Source organism: Oryx dammah, unplaced genomic scaffold, assembly GCF_014754425.2.
Source record: "Oryx dammah isolate SB20612 unplaced genomic scaffold, SCBI_Odam_1.1 HiC_scaffold_16, whole genome shotgun sequence".
NCBI classification, from domain to species: Eukaryota; Metazoa; Chordata; class Mammalia; order Artiodactyla; family Bovidae; genus Oryx; species Oryx dammah.
The window spans coordinates 46,612,835-46,630,247 of record NW_024070200.1 but is presented as its reverse complement, the minus strand read 5'-3'; the positions used below and the strand labels follow the sequence as shown (position 1 = coordinate 46,630,247).

Sequence of the window (17,413 nt, the reverse complement as noted above, 5' to 3'; positions counted from 1 at the left end):
AGGGATGGAGGGGGCGTGGAGGAGGGAAGAGAGGAGGGGACGGAGGGTTGGAGGGGGCGTGGAGGACGGAGAGAGGACGGGATGGAGGGACAGAGGGGGCGTGGAGGAGGGAGTCAGGGATGAGAGAGGGAGGGGAAGAAGAAGAGTATATGTTTGTGTGTGTGTGGAGCTGTGAGGAGCAGAAATGGGGAGTGAGAACAGAGCAGCTGGGAGAGGCAGCCTTGACCAGGCCTTTGACTCTCTGACTCCCGAACTCTGTAGTGAGCTAGGGAGCTGCAGAGACACCCCAAGACTAACAGCACATTTGCCCCTCACCCCGACCCTTAAATTTGGGAACTCTGATTTGCCCGTGGTAGATGAGATTGGTGACACACGCAGAGCCACCGTAGGTACCAGAGGGAACCGTTTGTTCTGGGAGTGAATGCTTGGTTCCCAGTAGGTCTGAGGCCTCTTGCCCAAGTTTGGGGGTCTCTGCTACCAAGAGATGATGCTTTTACAAAGTTCAGTGGGTGGGGACTCCTCAGGATAGTGTGGACAGCAGGAGCCCTCTCTTCCTTTTTACTCAGGCCCTGGGTCCCCTTCCGTTTTAACAAAGTGGCTTCTCGCAGTACTTGCTCCTGGCAGTACTTGCTCCTGCTGGGAGCTGTTTCAAGTAATGAAAGGAAGGGGCTACTGGTCACAACGTATCTGTTTTTATCTTGGTTCTTACTCCTGCTTCAATTTTGTTGCCTAAACCTAGTTTCCACTTGCATCATTGCTGGCAGCTGTACAGTCCTTTATAACCGTGCTTCCTTTCAGTTCCATCCTCCTTCCTTTCTGTCTTTTCTAAGAATCTAACAGCTTTATGGCGGAGAAGGCAGTGGCAACCCACTCCAGTACTCTTGCCTGGAAAATCCCATGGACAGAGAAGCCTGGTGGGCTGCAGTCCATGGGGGTCACTAAGAGTCGGGCACGACTGAGCGACTTCACTTTCAGTTTTCACTTTCATGCATTGGAGAAGGAAATGGCAACCCACTCCAGTGTTCTTGCCTGGAGAATCCCAGGGACGGGGGCACCTGGTGGGCTGCTGTCTATGGGGTCGCAGAGTCAGACACGACTGAAGCGACTTAGCAGCAGCAGCAACAGCTTTATGGAGGTGTAATTCACATGACATACAATTCCCCCATGTAAAGTGCATGAAATCGTTATTTTTGGTATAGTCACAGAGTGGTATCCTCTTTCCTTAAGATGCCAGACCACCCCATGTCCTCATCATCTCAGAGCTAGTCTTCCCCCTCCGCTGACATCACACTGATCCCATCCTCAAGACAGATGACCTTGTTGTGGGGACAGTGGCCAGTAGGCACTTTCCACCAATAAAATATTTAACTTAAACAGTCCCACAGAGGCCTTGAATTCATAGACAAATGCTGCTTCAGACCCTTCCCACTGGCAAGGCCCCATCACCACTCAGTTTCTCTCTACTTATAATAGATTTTTAAAAGCTAAACACAAATAACATAGCAAATTTACCAGCTGCTTGACTGGTAATAAATCTGCTTAGGAATCTGTACTATCCTTGAACAATCTTAGTTCGGGGCAGATAAGCCTATTGCATTGTTCCCGCTTTCTAACCAGGGTTACCATCTAGCAAACGAAGTGGAGCCTGTAAATGGACAACAGATAGATGAGCAATTTTATAATATGTCAGATGGTCTAAGGGCCATGAAGGAAAAAACAGACTGAAGGGACAGAAACTGATGGTGAGGTTGGGGATTGGTAGCTTATGCGTAGTGGTCGCAGAAGGCTCCTCACAAAGTGAGGTTTGAATAAAGACCTGAAGGGAGTGAAGAGTGAGCCCACAGAAATCTGAGGGGAGGAACATCCCAAGCAGAGGAATAGTAAATGCAGAGACTCAGAGCAGGAGTTTGCCCTGCGTGGTTGAGGAACTGTTAGATCATCCTGGGCATGTAGGCTAGGGTGAAGACTGGACTTGACTCTTCATGAAATGGGATGATGTGGAAGGCTTTTGAGGAGAGGAGGAACATGATCTGGTGGGTGTTTTAAAAGCAGCACTCTGGCTGCTGTGTTGAAAATGAGTAGCAGAGGCAAGGGGGCTTTCCTGGTGGCTCTGTGGTAAAGAATCCACCTGCCAGTGCAGGAGACATGGGTTCAGTCCCTGGGTCAGGAAGATCCCCTGGAGAATGGCATGGCAACCCACTCCAGCATTCTTGCCTGGAGAATCCCATGGATAGAGGAGCCTGGCAGGCTGCAGTCCATGGGGTTGCAAAGAGCTGGACACGACTTATGGCTAAACAACAACAACAGTAGAGTCAAGGAGACCAGGCAAGCAGGCTTTTGTGGGAATCCAGGAAAGAGGAGAAGATGATTGGAGGTGCTGAAAAACGGTTGGATTTTTGAAGGTAGAGTTGATGAGATTTGCTTGTGGATTTAGATGAAGGTTATGAGGGGAAAGAGAGGATTTGAGGATGCAGAGGTTTGGCCTAAGCATCTGGAAGGCTTGAGTTGGCATTTACTGAGTGAGAAAGAAGGTAGGAGGAAATCAAGAGTTAGATTTTGGCCACATTAGGTTGGAGATGCCTCTCCAGGTAGAAAGCTAAGTCTTGAATTGAGGGATACCGATTAACTAATGATGTAGTGAATGCCTACTGAGAAGCTTATGAAGAAGCAGAAGAGAGAACATGTTACTGAAGTAACTGAAATAAAGGTAGGCAATTATCCCATAAGTGAAACAAACAGGAGCACGAAGGAGGGTGGGGTGACTTCTGACAGGGACAGTCAGAGAAAGTCCTCCTCCCTTCCTTGCCTAGGAGGCCCGTGTCCCCTTGATGAGCATTTGGGGGTGCCCACAGGTATGTGGCGGCGAGGTGTTTTCAGTGGGTTGTAGCAGGGACGGCGCTCAACAACAGGGTCTGGGCCTTCCCTTTGTGTCCTCAGTGCCCACAGAAGTCTTGGCATTGGATCATTATGAGATGGGTGAACCTGTTCTTTCTGAGCCTTAGTTCTTCGTGAATAAAATAAACAGGTTGTACTAGCCCAGAGCCCTGGAATCAACTGGGAAGCTTTAAAAACCAATGCAGAGATCTGTCCCAGGCCCACTGAATCAGAGTTGCCACAGTGGAACCTGGGATTCTGTTATAAAGTCACTCTTTGTGTTATTCTTTTGCAGCAGGTCCATCAGCAGTCCTCAGACAGGTATTCCGAAGTCCCTGGACCAGGTCATTCCTGAGGTCCGCTTCAGCTCTAACATCCTGTGAGTCTTGTCAGAATGCTTGCACTGCAGTTCTCTTCCTGGGAAATGTAATTTTTGGTTGGGGGTGGAAGGGCCTAGAGAGCGAGAAAGTAGGGACACCTGGGCAGGGCAGGCAGGGACAGGTGTGTCGGCCAGGAAAAGGCCCTGGGGGGCGTGGGGCAGTGACGGCCCACATGCCACTGGGTGCCGGGTGCGCTAGGTGTGTTCGAGGCAAAGGCTACGATCCCAGCCCCCCTGGGCAGCACTGCCACAGAGCAAGAGAAGGCGTCCAGGAGGAGGGCGCCTGGAGCATGATATCTGGGATGAGGGGAGTTTGGGGGCAGGTTTATATGGGGGGGCAGTGAGGAGGACAGCTTGAGCTCTGACCCACAGGCACAAGAAAGTTGGAGAGAACCACTAGTAACTGAAAGGTACCCTGGGCAGCAGCTGGAGAGGTGGACACAGAGCAGATGGGAATGGATTCTGCCTGCTGGGGAAGAGTTTGAGCTCTGTTTGAAGGTGATGGGATTTTGAGATGGGATCAGATAAGCATTTTATAGCAATCATTCTGGCAAAGACCAGACAAAGACACAAATGGAACTCTTCTCGTTTTTGCATGGGTCCTTTGGGGCACAGTTTTCTTATATACAGCTGAGACTCTCTCTGGCTGTTTTTTGCTAATGATTAGAATACCAGGTGCCTCATGAAATGAAGCACTGGCTACTGACCAACTCAGAACATCCATGACTTGGGGTCACTTAGATCTGTAAGGAAGCCTCAGGTGTGTATTGAGGGGGGCAATAGTATATATGTGGTAGACAGTCTGCTTGTCTTCTTTAGGATTCAAGTTTTACATAGAAATCCAATAGTTTTAATTTGTAGCCTAGCCTGTTCAGTTTCTTAGAGGTCCTTCAAGTTAGCTTAATTTTACATAGTAAGCCAAGACTTGCCCAAGATCCTCACACAGTTAATTGGTGAAGGGTAGTTCTTCCTGTTTCCTTTGATCCAGCTAAAGTTTCACTGAGCTCCCATCTCTAGCCCCATAGTAGCAATGTCTTTTTCTGACATTTCTGAACATCCAGACTGACATTCCTGCAGGTCATGGGAATAGCAGCTTGCTCGCTCATTCTCTCTTTTGTCCAGCTTCCATCTTGGTTCAGAAGTTCTCCCACCTGGGAACCAACTCAAGTGCTTTCTTAGTATCTGCTAAGTAATCTTTCTCTTTCTCTCTCTGTGCTTTCATACAGATTGAGTAATTTTTTGCTTTCTTATCCCCTGGGATGCTTCTTCCAAAATAAAAAGCTGAGGGTGACTTCTATTTATTCACTTTTAAACCTTTAACTGTTAATAACAATAATTGAACATGGATGATGTCAACATTTACACCACATTTGATCATGTGGGGCAGCAGCGTAAAGAGGTCACCTGCAGGTTGTAAAACACACACATCTTCTTTCCCTGTAGTCTTCATCCAGCAAGCAGTGGCAGATGCGAAGAAACTTGTCTTTGTGGCCTCACGGCCCAGTGTTCCCTGAGTCATGTGGTCTTTCACTTTGATTGTTCTGTAAATCTGTGATGTTACTTGTTGCCTTGTCTCATTAGACAGATTGCACTGAACAGAAATCGGACTTTTCTTAGATCTGGAGGGCGTCTCCCCCACTTATGTCCTGTAATTGAACTGCCATTAATCTGTTGCTTCTGAACTTAACACTGTTAAGAGAAACAGGCCACCAAGTTTTCAGTTTCTCAGAGCCATTAAAATCTTTTTTCCTAGATTTGAGTAAATGTTACCACGTTTAAGCATTTTTCCTTTAACAGTTTCAGTATATTTTCTGACTAATGGATTACGTTGTTGTGGACCTATGTGTTCATTTACTTCAGACTTCGAAAATGCAGCCTTCTACTCTCCAGTGTTTGAGGTTTGGTGAATAAACCGATACTTCAGTTATGCTCCCCCTTGCCCCTAAACCATCATCTCTAGAATAAAATAGAGCTCTGATTTTTAGGCTTTCTTTAGAAAGCTCTTCCATCTACTCAATCTCATTTTTTGAGACATTTTCCAATTCTGGTACATCTTTCTTAAGATATAGGGAGCCAAAACTGCACAGCACATCTTGCTGTGGACATGGAGTGGTTCTGAATAAGGGTGGGATCACGAGTTTTATTTTGTATCCGCTATCCTTTCTGATAGTGCCCAGTATTTTCTGGGCTTTCTGTTATGAGACGTGCAATACGGTGTCTTAAGGGAACAGTCTAAGCTGATGCTTCTTTATTGAACAGTTTAGCTCAGAACCCATTATTCTAAAAGTGTAATTGGAATTGCTTTTGCCTAAGTGTTCCTTCACGTTTGCCTTCACTGAGGCTTCTTTGCCATAATTTTGCCTATTCATGCAGCCTCTTGAGAACTTGTCTTTTAATTTTGCATTTTGATTTCTGGAACAGCTTTTAGGCCATTTGCAGTCTTGAAGGTTGCATTTTATTGCTTCAGTAAATATTTATTGAGTGCCTAATGGAAAATGCAGTGGTGAACAGACAGATAAACCTCTTCCCTTGTGAATCTAACAGCCTAGTATATTTTCTGCTAGATTATTGGTTCCCAAAGCATTTTAAATATGATACCTCCTTTTCAAATTAATTTTTTCATGGAGTCTTATTCAGTAGTGGGTTTGGTTTTTTTTTTAATTTTTTTTCCTAGCTAATTTTTGGCTGTGCTGGATCTTTGTTGCTGTGCAGGTTTTCTCTAGTTGTGGTGAGCAGGGGCTGCTCTCGAGTTGCAGTGGCCTCTCTTGTTCCAGAGCACAGGCTGTAGGTGCATGGCCTTCTGTAGTTGATGCACATGGGCTCAGTGGTTGTGGCTTCTGGACCCTGGAGCTCAGGCTCAGCAGTGGTGGTGTACAGGCTTATTTCCCCTGCGGCTTGTGGACTCTTCTGGACCAGGGATCAAGCCTGATTCTTATCTACTGCACCACCAGGGAAGTCCCAGTAGTGGTGTTTCTAACGGCTGGTCACTGGAAGCACATTTGTGGATATGAAGTTGGGTGCCCTATGGTTGGAAACTACCATTCTAGGCAGTTTATGAAAGCATCAAGTTCCAGTCCAGAACTGATCAGTGGTTTTTTAAAAAAAATGCCGTTGTTCATGATTTCTCATAAACAACAATCAGATAAAGACAGACATACACACAGCAATGTGGAATTCAGTTTGTTGGTTTTTCTGGTGGAATTTTGGCATAGAAATTCTGCCTACTAGTTCTGCCATAATTATATTGCTTTTATCCTTTCAAAGAATTCTACTAGGTTAATCAGGCCTGATGAGGGCCCTTTCAAAATCAAGGTGTTCTCTCCCTCTCATCTAGTTGATGTTTACTTAACAGTTTGGCAGAATGTCCTGGGCAGCAGGTAGACCCTATAATAAAAGCTGGGAATTTATATTCACTTTATTTGTTAATTTTTTTAGTTTCCAGATATTTCCTGAATAGAAAGTTATCCTGAAAGGATACAGTGTCAGTCTGCTAGCTCTGAAGTTGTTCTTCACCCTCAAGGGACTTGTATGCATCATAGCACATTTCCACCATCTCACCTTGAAGGGAGAGTGGCTCTCAGCCTGGGCCCCAGAGCCCCGGGGAACCTACCTTGCCTGCTGATTGGCCGCTCTAGATCACTGGGTTAGCTCACCAGGTCTGCATCTGGCTTGTTCAGATGCTTTAGGGTGAGCCCTACTGAATGTTCTGCAGGGTGGGCCATGGGTCCTAGGCTGGTATTTGTGGCCCTGGGGCAGGGGCCATCACCCTGGGTCCTGAGGCCTGCCCCCAGGTAAGGCAAGGCAGGCAGGCAGGCAGCCTTTTGTGGTCTGCTCTTTCCAACTTTGGCTTCCCTGGTGCCTCAGACGGTAAAGCGTCTGTCTGCAGTACAGGAGACCGGGGTTCGATCCCTGGGTTGGGAAGATTCCCTGGAGAAGGAAATGGCAACCTACTCCAGTACTCTTGCCTGGAGAATCCCATGGAGGAAGGCGCCTGGTAGGCTAGAGTCCATGGGGTCACAAACAAGTCAGACATGACTGAGCGACTTCACTTCACTTTCCAACTTTGGCTGCTTGCAACAGTTTGCAGACATTGGTGTGTGCTAAAGCTTATTATTTTGACTACACCTTTAATCTTAATTAAGTTACTTCACCAATTTTCTAGCTGGCAGTCCCTTGCTGAGTCATGCTAGATATACTTTAACAGTTTTATAGTAATGATTTTTGGAGACCTCTGTAAGAAATTCCTTAAATTTTTTGGCCTGCCTAATTTCTTCTTCTTTTCATAATGTTAAAAATATAATGTAGTACAATTACTTAGTAATAAAATTTGAAATAGTTTGAATAAATAATTTTAAAATGTAGATAAAAAGGAAAGAAAATTTCATCTGTTGAGATATTTTTAACATTTTAGACTATTCCTCTCCCCTTTTTCATAAAAGCTATATTAAATTTTTTTGGTTTGTTTTAAATAGAGACCCGCCATACCATTTATGAGCTCTGGTTTTCCTAGCAAAAGATAGCTTTTGCTTTGACCTCTGGCCATTCTCAGCCCACTCCTGCGGTTTCTCTGTGTAGAGAACAGGACCTCCACGTAGGATCTCTGTGGCTCAGAGGTAAAGGCGGTGGGCTCCTCTCTGACCCTTGAAGCACCCGCCAATTGCCGCCACTCCTCTCCCACATGCTTCCCCAGCCCCTTAAAAGACCAGTCTGTTCAGCCCTGCTCCCCACATGCTTCCCCAGCCCCTTAAAAGACCAGTCTGTTCAGCCCTGCTCCCGCAACCATGCTTTCCTAGACAGAAGAGGAGCCCCAGGGAATTGAAGGTAAAGCGGATGCCACACAGGTGTCTCCCTACATTTGGGACTGGCCTGCGTGGTAGCTCACTTGGTCCCGGGAGCTGGTGCTCCCACCACACCCAGTGTCTTCCCCTCACTTATGGGCTTCAACACTTCTGTCCCACGAGACAATCACTTGTTATCCAGAAACTTTTACATCTCTTCAGTGATTCTGCCAGCTCATATTCTGTTAAGATAACTGGGGTTTCACTTTGTTAGTGTCTACCATAATTAGACATCTTCCCAATCGTGGGGGAATTTCATGTTCTGTGAGAACTCTTTAAGAAGGCAGGTGTGTTTTGTTGGGGCTTGGTAGGGTGGGACAAGAAACAAACCAAGCCTGCAAGCCTGTTGATCCCATGGGGCGGCAATAGATATACCTATGCTGACTGGTCCCCTGTGATTCTGTTTCCTTTTTTCCCCTATGTTTTCCCTTTTTTTAATTATAAAAGGAGTCTACTAACACACACACAAGTTGTGAAAAAATAACCCACCAGTAATCCCACCACCCTGCACAAATCACTTTTTTCTTTCAATCTTGGCCCAAATGCATGCTCAGTTTTACATTGTTATAGTTTGACAAAGGTTTTGTATTTATCTTTTCTTAAACTTAACACTGTAAGTGATTTTCCATGTTGCTACCTAGGTTTCATAATTAGAGTTTTTAACGACTACATAATAGTCTATTAACCATTCCTGTCCATGGACATTTAGATTTCTTTGTGTGTCTGCGTGTGTTTCCTTTTGGTGTTGTTTTAATAATACCATACACTTTTGCATATAACTTGTGGGTGAATTTTTGTTCTTAGAACAAATTTCTGGCATTGGGGTTCCTGGGCCCAGGGATTCACCCCTTATCTGGTTCTGTACAGCCACTGTTCTGCTTTACAAAAGAGCTGTGTTGGTCTGCATTCACAAAGGCTTTCAGTACCAGCGTGGTGTAAGAGACACTTAAGCATGTCAGGCTCTGGAATGCTACAGCAGATGCAGGATTTATGGGCTGAACCAGGGAGATAGTGGGGTTTCTCTTCCTCTTCTCAACAGGTTTGAACCAGACAGCCCCACATCTCAACTAAATGTGAGTGCCTTAATAATTTCTTAATGGAAGGCCTCAGGTTTCCTCCTTTGTGATAGTTTTGTAGCTTTGTTTCTCCAAAGCATGAAGAAATCAGGTAGATTTTCTTTTCTTTGTGTATTAAAGTAAAATTGAGGGCTTTAAAACTGTTCCCTGGTCAGCTTGATAACTGTGTGCTTCTTTGAGAGTCACCCAGTCCCTCAGGTTTAATGATCCACTCACCAACCAGTAATGAATTTGGGGTGAAGATTAAGGAGTCAAGCAGACACTGACTAGAGGAAAAAAACAAAAAACAACTTGGGGATGATATAATAGGCTAGAGTTTATTTATGAGATAGCTTAAATCCTGGCAATAGTAAATCATTTTGAATTTGATTGAATTCATGCAGCAAAAAACCAAGTTATACAAAGTTAATGATCAATTACTAAGAGTAAATTAGCAGAAATTATAGCCAAGTCTGGGTTTCCCTGGTGGCTCAGACGGTAAAGGGTCTGTCTGCAATGCAGGAGACCCAGGTTCGATCCCTGGGTTGGGAAGATCCCCTGGAGAAGAAAATGGCAGCCCACTCCAGTATTCTTGTCTGGAAAATCCCATAGATGGCAGAGCCTGGTAGGCTACTGTCCGTGGGGTTGCAAAGAGTTGGACATGACTGAGCAACTTCACTTTCTATAGCCAAGTCTCATATATGAACCAGAAGTTTTCTAAAGAATGGAGGTACTGGTGCTGAGTCAGGCTTTTTTTTTTTAAGGACTGAGTAGTTTTTTGCTCGTGCTTATGACTGTGGAGTGATGATATTCCCTGAGAAATTGAGGGAGTATCATGTGAATGCACCCACTCTTCGATTATGTAGCCAGCCAGGAATTTCCCTGTTTGATACTTAGAGCCCACCAGGCCGGCATGTCACAATGTACTAACTTTTCTCTCCACTCCTCCCCCAAGCATTCCCAGCATTTTGGAAACCTATTGAGGTAGAACTTGGGGGTGTGGCTTCCCACAGTGTGGAGGTTTGTGTGTGGGCATGTTGGCTGCATGTGTGTTAGTGAGTGGGTTATGCAATGAAGATGATGCTGGATCGAGCCTTGGTGGGAGCCGGCCATCACTAATTCTGTTCTGTTTCTGTTCTAGCCCTTGCCTGCATCCAGCCATGGGGGATATGAAGACTCCAGACTTTGACGACCTTCTGGCTGCCTTTGACATCCCAGACCCCACCAGCCTTGACGCCAAGGAGGCCATCCAGACCCCCAGTGAGGAGAATGAAAGCCCCCTCAAACCCCCAGGCTTGTGTGTGGATGAGAACGTGTCCTTGTCTCACTCAGGCTCAGCTTCGGATGTGCCGGCTGTGAGTGTCATCGTCAAGAACACCAGCCGCCAGGAGTCATTTGAGGCAGAGAAAGACCACATCGCCCCCAGCCTCCTGCACAATGGGTTCCGGGGCTCTGACCTGCCTGCAGACCCCCACAGTCTAGGCCACAACTGTGGGAAGTTTGACTCCACATTCATGAATGGAGACAGTACCAGGGGTTTCCCTGGCAAGCTGGAGGCCTCCAAGTCAGAGCCATTACCAACTTTTAACCAGTTCAGTCCGATCTCCAGCCCAGAGCCCGAGGACGCCATCAAAGACAATGGGTTTGGGATGAAGCCCAAGCACTCTGACAGTTACTTCCCGCCCCCTCCTGGGTGTGGGTCTGTGGGGGGCCCTGTCCTGGAGGCTCTCACGAAGTTTCCGGTCCCAGAGCTGCATATGTTTGATCACTTTTGTAAGAAAGAACCCAAGCCTGAGCCCCTGCCCCTTGGCAGTCCTCAGGAGCACGAGCGAGGCGGGCAGAAAGCATTGGAGGTGCACAAGGAACTGGATGCCAGTCGATTCTTCGGGGACGCCCTGGACTTCAGTAGCCATCCTGGCAACAGTATTGGAGAGCCCAAGGGGCTGGCCTCAGAGCTCGGCACCGGCTCGGCGGTCCCCCCCAGGCAGCGCCTCAAGCCAGCTCATTCCAAGCTGTCCTCCTGTGTTGCGGCCTTGGTGGCCCTGCAGGCTAAACGAGTGGCCAGTGTCGCCAAGGAGGATCAGCCCAGCCACACGAAGGATCCCTCAGGGCCCGCGAAGGAGGGCTCCAAAGGCAGCCCCAAGATGCCCAAGTCACCAAAGAGTCCCCGGAGCCCCCTGGAGACCACCCGAAAGAGCATCAAGCCCTCTGACAGCCCTCGGAGCATCTGCAGTGACAGCAGCAGTAAGGGCTCCCCCTCCGTGGCTGCCAGCTCCCCACCAGCAATCCCCAAAGTCAGGATCAAAACCATCAAGACGTCTTCAGGAGAAATCAAGCGGACTGTCACGAGGATCCTGCCAGACCCCGACGACCCCAGTAAGTCCCCCACTGGCTCGCCGTTAGGAAGCGCCACCGCCGAGGCCCCGAGCGAGGCACCGGAGGACGAGGCCACCACCCTGTCCGGGGTGGAGCACTTTGCTGAGGTGGGCGCACAGCCTGGGAGCCCCCAGAGTGACCGGAAAGGGGAGGAGTGCACAGCGAAAGCCAGCGAGCCTTCGCCTTCCTGCTTCAGCTCCGGGGCCCGGGGCCCAAAGGGGGCCGCCTCGGGCGCGCAGGCGGGCAGAAAGCCGCAGCAGAGCCCGGCGCCGCCAGCCTCCACCCCTGCCCCTGCCAACCTCCTGCCCAAGGCCGTGCACCTGGCCAACCTGAACCTGGTCCCCCACAGTGTGGCCGCATCAGTGACTGCCAAGTCCTCCGCACAGAGGCGGAGTCAGCCTCAGCCCACGCAGATGTCAGTGCCCCTGGTTCACCAGGTGAAGAAGGCCGCCCCGCTGGTCGTGGAGGTCTTCAACAAGGTCCTCCACAGCTCCAACCCCGTGCCCCTCTATGCGCCCAACCTCAGCCCACCCGCGGACAGCAGGATCCACGTGCCGGCCAGTGGCTACTGCTGCCTGGAGTGTGGGGACGCGTTCGCCTTAGAGAAGAGCCTGAGCCAGCACTACGGCCGGCGGAGCGTCCACATTGAGGTGCTGTGCACGCTGTGCTCCCAGACGCTGCTCTTTTTCAACAAGTGCAGCCTGCTCCGGCACGCCCGCGACCACAAGAGCAAGGGGCTTGTCATGCAGTGCTCCCAGCTGCTTGTGAAGCCCATCTCTGCGGACCAGATGTTCGTGTCCACTCCTGTGAACTCCACGGCGCCAGCCACCGCGGCGCCCCCCTCCCCCTCCCAGCCCGGCCAGGCTTCCAGCAACGCCAGCACCCCACTCCCCGCCTTGCCGCTCTACCCAGACCCCGTGAGGCTCATCCGGCACAGTATCAAGTGCCTGGAATGTCACAAGCAGATGCGAGACTACATGGCGATGGCTGCACACTTCCAGAGGACGACTGAGGAGACCGAGGGGCTGGTGAGCAGGACCATCCCCCGCCTCTGGGGCGGTTGTCAGGCCCCGGGTTCACACAGTCCCATACCTGGGCTCACTGGTCTAGGGCGGTGGGGGCATTGGAAGAGCCCTGGGAGAGGAACCTGCCTTGCTGGCTAGCCCCTGACCTGGATGTGTAGTGCTTGGGATTTCCTGAGGAAGCGTCCTGCCCGCAGCTGAGGGGAGGCCCCGATGGTCTACGGTGTGTATGTGTGGACGCTCCACTCCCGCCCCAGTGGCTGAGGTCCTGCTGCCCGGCCAGGGCTGGGTCTCTGCTGGATGCCCCCGCTCTCTGCCCGCTGTCAGTGTAGTCCTTGCACGTGCCCAGAGAACGCAGGGGCAGGGGCGGGTGTGTCACTGCCCGTGCCTCAGGCTGTGTGTCTGAGAACCGTATCTTCACCAGGTTGTTGTGCCCACAGTGGACATAGCTGCTTTCTGCAGAATCCCTCTGGGGAAGCCGCAGCAGGGCCAGTAGGAGGATGGATGTTGAAGAAAGGGGAGTAGACTGTAGAAGGAAGGAGGAGGAGGCCTGCTTGAGTAGGCCCCAGGCAAAGGCTTCGGGGCCTCCTCCTCTCTCTCCATCCTTATCTCTCGGTCGGATTCCTGGTTATGCTTGATGAGATCCTGATGAGTGTGTGTGCTTATGCTTGATGTGTGTGTGCACGTGATGAGATCCTGATGAGCGTGTGTGTGTGTCTTAAGGCACTCCATGCTGAAAGCACCCTTTGGCACTCTGTGTGTCAGTGGTGTCCACGTCAGCAAGGTCGTCTGCAGAAGCAGGCCTCCTGACGGCTCTCATCTTCCTTCTTCAGGTGGCTTTCTTCGTGGCTTAGCCATGCCCACCCGCTCCCCAGGCCTCCTCAAGCCAGGGCCACAGTGGCCCATGCACCTGTTGGTGTCTTGATGAGCTCTGCATTTGTCTTCTGAGTGGCCCCTGTGTGCACGGAGGCTCTGTGTTGAGAGCAGGGATGCCAGTAGGAGGAAGACCACAGCTCCTTCAGGAGCTCAAGATGGCTCAGCAAGGGCAGGGCTCCCCACCCAGACTGCTGGAGTGTGGAGCAGGCTAAGACTGGGGCTAAAACACGCTTGTGAACAGTTGTGTAGAGTTCCTTCGAGGGACTGACTCATCGTGGTTCCAGGCGTAGGGAAGGTGCCTGTGCTGTGGACATGACATTTGAGTTGGCTCTGCAAGGGTGAGTTTGGAGGAAGGAGAGGGACAGGTATGGAAAGAGTAGAGTGGCCGGAGGAACAGGGAGTGGTTAGGAATGAGGAGGTCCAGCCTTGGGGGTCCAGGGCTAGAGGCCAGAGGTGGAGTTCAGTGGGCAGCCCCCAGGAGGGGCTCGCAGGGTGCCACAAGTCTGTTGCCGCTCATCTTCGCCTTCTCAGTTCGGTTTGTGTTTCTTCCTGATGAGTCAGGTGGAGTGTGGACCCCCCAGGCCATCTCCTCTGGGGCTGACCCAGCATGGTTGCCTTGGACAGGAGTGGGTCTTCTGGGTCCTGTGGTCAGAACCTTTGCCAGTGGAGGTCTGATGCCTGGGCCCGTGGTTGCTTTCCCCCCACACTGTTATTCACCTTCCCTTTGAAATCTGAGCAGGCTGAAGTCCAGGCGTAGGAGCCCAGGCTGGCACCCTTCTCGTCCTGCATCTTCTCTGTGTCATTCCCTTCCAGTGGGAGCTGCGTAAGAGGGGTCCCCGAGCCCCAGGCTGGGCTCCACTCTAGGGGAGGGACTGCAGGGCAACGTGCTCGGGGCCTTTGACTTCTTCCCTGGAGTCTGAACCCCTTCCTCTGCAGTGGCTGGAGGGGTCCTCCCTTACATTCCAGGCCACTTTGTTGGGCAGGTGTCAAACAGGTTCTTATTTTTAAGCTTTTGTTTAACTATAATGTTATTATCACAGCTAACCAAATTAGTAACAATTCCTTAATATTGTCTTAATACAAGTCTGTATTCAAGTTTTCCCTTTGGGTCAAAATTGTCTTTTTATAGCTGAGCTTATTGTGAATCACGAGCCAGATGTGGACCACGTGTTGTATTTGTCCCAGCTTTAAATATTTCTCAATCTAGAGCAGTACCTCTTCCTGCTCCACCCAAAAATCATCCAGTGATCTTTCACATCATCACTTAATTGAAGAAACTGGGTCATGTGTCCTAAGAATTTTCCAGGACTGTTCTGGGTTTGATTGCTTCTTGAGGCTTTTTCAGGATAATTTTGAGTTCGGCTGATTGCTTCCCCAGACAATAAAATTTGTTGTTCTATACCCAATATTTTATCTATAGACTAGAAGTTAGCAGTGACGACTTGATTAGATTTAGATTCAGTCTTGAGGAGTGGGAGTACTGTGTTCTTCATAGTTCGTTACTTCAGGGAGGCCCAGAGTTCTTGATTGTCTCAGTTCTAATGATGCTGAACTTCATCAGTGAGTTTGGGCTAGTAATGTTCTGATCCTTTTCTTAGAAATTTCCCTATCTTTTTACGATTAATAATTGCTGCTTGAGTCAGTGATTTTATTAGGAGTTGTGCGAGGGTGTGGTAAATTTTATTATTCTCATTTATCAGCTGGAATTCTGTGTAAAATATCTTCCCCTCTTCCTTTGAGGGCTTTTAGGTTACCCTGAAATGTAGTTTATGCTGGAAAACTGGATAAATTTGTTTCCCTCAGTTAGTAGTTTTCGCAGTAGTGAATGCATGGCCCAGCAATCCTAAATGGTGTTTTAAGAGCCCCTCCTCTCATAGTTTTAAAAGCCGTGATGAAATACACATTAGCATAAAGTTTTAAGTGTACAGTTCAGTGGAGGTAAGAAGGTTCACATTGTTGTGCAGTCAGTTTCCAGAACTCTTCCTCTTGCAAAACTGAAACTCTAAACCCATTAAATACAAGTCCCTATTCTCCCCACTCCTTCCCCATGGTGACCACCATGCTACCTTCTGTTTCTATGAATTTGACTACAATAATCAAATTTCTAGAAAATGGAATCATACAGTGTTTGTCTTTTTCTGAAGGACTCATTTCATTCAGTATATCTTTAAGATTCACACATGTTGCAGCGTTTGACAAATTTCCTTTATTTTTTGAGACTGAATAACATTCTGTTGTTGTATAGACCACCTTTTGTTTATCCACTCATTCATTAATGGGCACTGTGTTGCCTCTAGTTGTATTATGAATGATGCTGTGAACATGTTATGTGCATGTGTGCTAAGTGGATTCAGTTGTGTCCGACTCTTTACGACGCTAGGGACTGTAGCCCGCCAGGCTCCTCTGTCCGTGGGGTTCTCTAGGCAAGAGTACTGGAGTGGGCTGCCGTGCCCTCCTCCAGGGGATCTTCCCGACCCAGGGACTGAACCTGCATCTTTCAGGTCTCCTGCATTGGCAGGCGGGTTCTTTACCACTAGTGCACCTGGGAAGACCAAACATGGTATCCAAATATCTTTTCAGTTCTTTTTTTGTGTGATCAAATATTTCATTTTATTGAATTATAGTTGGTGTACAAAAAGGTTATACTCCATCTATAGTTACTGTAAAATATTGTCTATATTCCCTGTGCTGTGCCATATCAGTTCCTTTGAGTATATATCCAGATGTAGAATTGCTGGATCACATGGTAATTCTGTTTAAAAGTTTTCAGGAAACCCCCATACTGTTTTTTCCTACAAAGACTGTACTGTTTTACATTCCCACCGATAGTGCATCTGTTGTTGTTGTTTTTTTTATCATAGCCACCCTAATCAGTATGAGGTGACCTCCTCTATTGTTTAGTGTTAGCGTTATAATAAGCTCACTGGTTTCTGTATATTTATTTTTATATTTATTTATATACTTATATATTCAATCATTTTCTTTTTTCTTTTCCATTATGGTTTATTACAGGATATTGAATATAATTCCCTGTGGTATACAGTAGGACCTTGTTGTTTATCCTTTCTCTGAATATAATCGTTTGTATCTGCTAATCTCAAGCTCCCAATACATCCCTCCTTCACCCCTCTCCCCTTTGGCAACCACAGACCTATTCTCTGTGTCTGTGAGTCTGTTTCGTAAATGAAGTTCAGTTGTATCATATTCTAGATTCCACATATAAGTGATACAATATGCTATCTGTCTCTTTCTGACTTGCTTCATTTAGTATGATAATCTCTAGGCCCGTCCATATTGCTGCAAATGGCATTGTTTCATTTTCTGTGGCTGAGTACTATTTCTGTGTGTGTGCGTCTGTGTACACACATACATACCACATCTTCTTTACCCCATTCATCTGTCTGGGGACATTTAGGTTGCTTCTATGTGTTTGCTATTGTAAATAGTGCTGCTATGAACATTGGGGTGCATGTATCTTTTTTAATGATAAGTTTTTTGCTGATATATGCCCAGGAGTGTTAATTGCTGGATCAAATGGTAACTGTATTTTTAACATTTTGAGGAACCTCCATACTGTTTTTCATAGTGGCTGCACCAATTTACATTCCCACCAACAGTATAGGAGAGTGCCTTTTTTTCCACATCTTCTCCAACATTTGTTATTTGTAGACTTTTTAATGATGGCCATTCTGGCTGGTGTATGATGGTACCTTGTAGTTACGATTTGCATTTTTCTAATTATTAGTGTTGTTGAGCATCTTGTGCCTGTTGGACACCTGTATGTCTTCTTTGGAGAAATGTCTATTTAGATCTTCTGCCTGTTTTTTGATTGGGTTTGTTGTTGTTATTGAGTTGTATGAGCTGTTTATATATCTTAAAAATTAAGCCCTTGTTAGTTGCACTGTTTGCAAATATTTTCTCCCAGTCCATAAGTTGTCTTCGTTTTGTTTATGGTTTCTATTGCTGTGCGAAAGCTTGTGAGTTTGATTAGGT

General features: G+C 47.9%; 1 protein-coding gene across 4 annotated transcripts in view; it reads left to right on the top strand.

The window, feature by feature from the left end:
- ZNF592 (zinc finger protein 592) overlaps positions 1–17,413 on the top strand; it is a 49,981-nt gene that overhangs the window by 15,303 nt on the left and 17,265 nt on the right. The window contains exons 1-3 of one of the 4 annotated variants that reach the window (XM_040257479.1): positions 2,239–2,707; positions 3,170–3,253; positions 10,288–12,550. In XM_040257479.1, coding sequence (XP_040113413.1) covers positions 10,307–12,550 — 2,244 coding nt within the window. In that variant the 5' untranslated portion in view covers positions 2,239–2,707; positions 3,170–3,253; positions 10,288–10,306. Of the gene's footprint in view, positions 1–2,238; positions 3,254–10,287; positions 12,551–17,413 lie in introns of those variants that run through there. The other 3 variants (XM_040257478.1, XM_040257477.1, XM_040257480.1) reach the window with 3 other exon arrangements.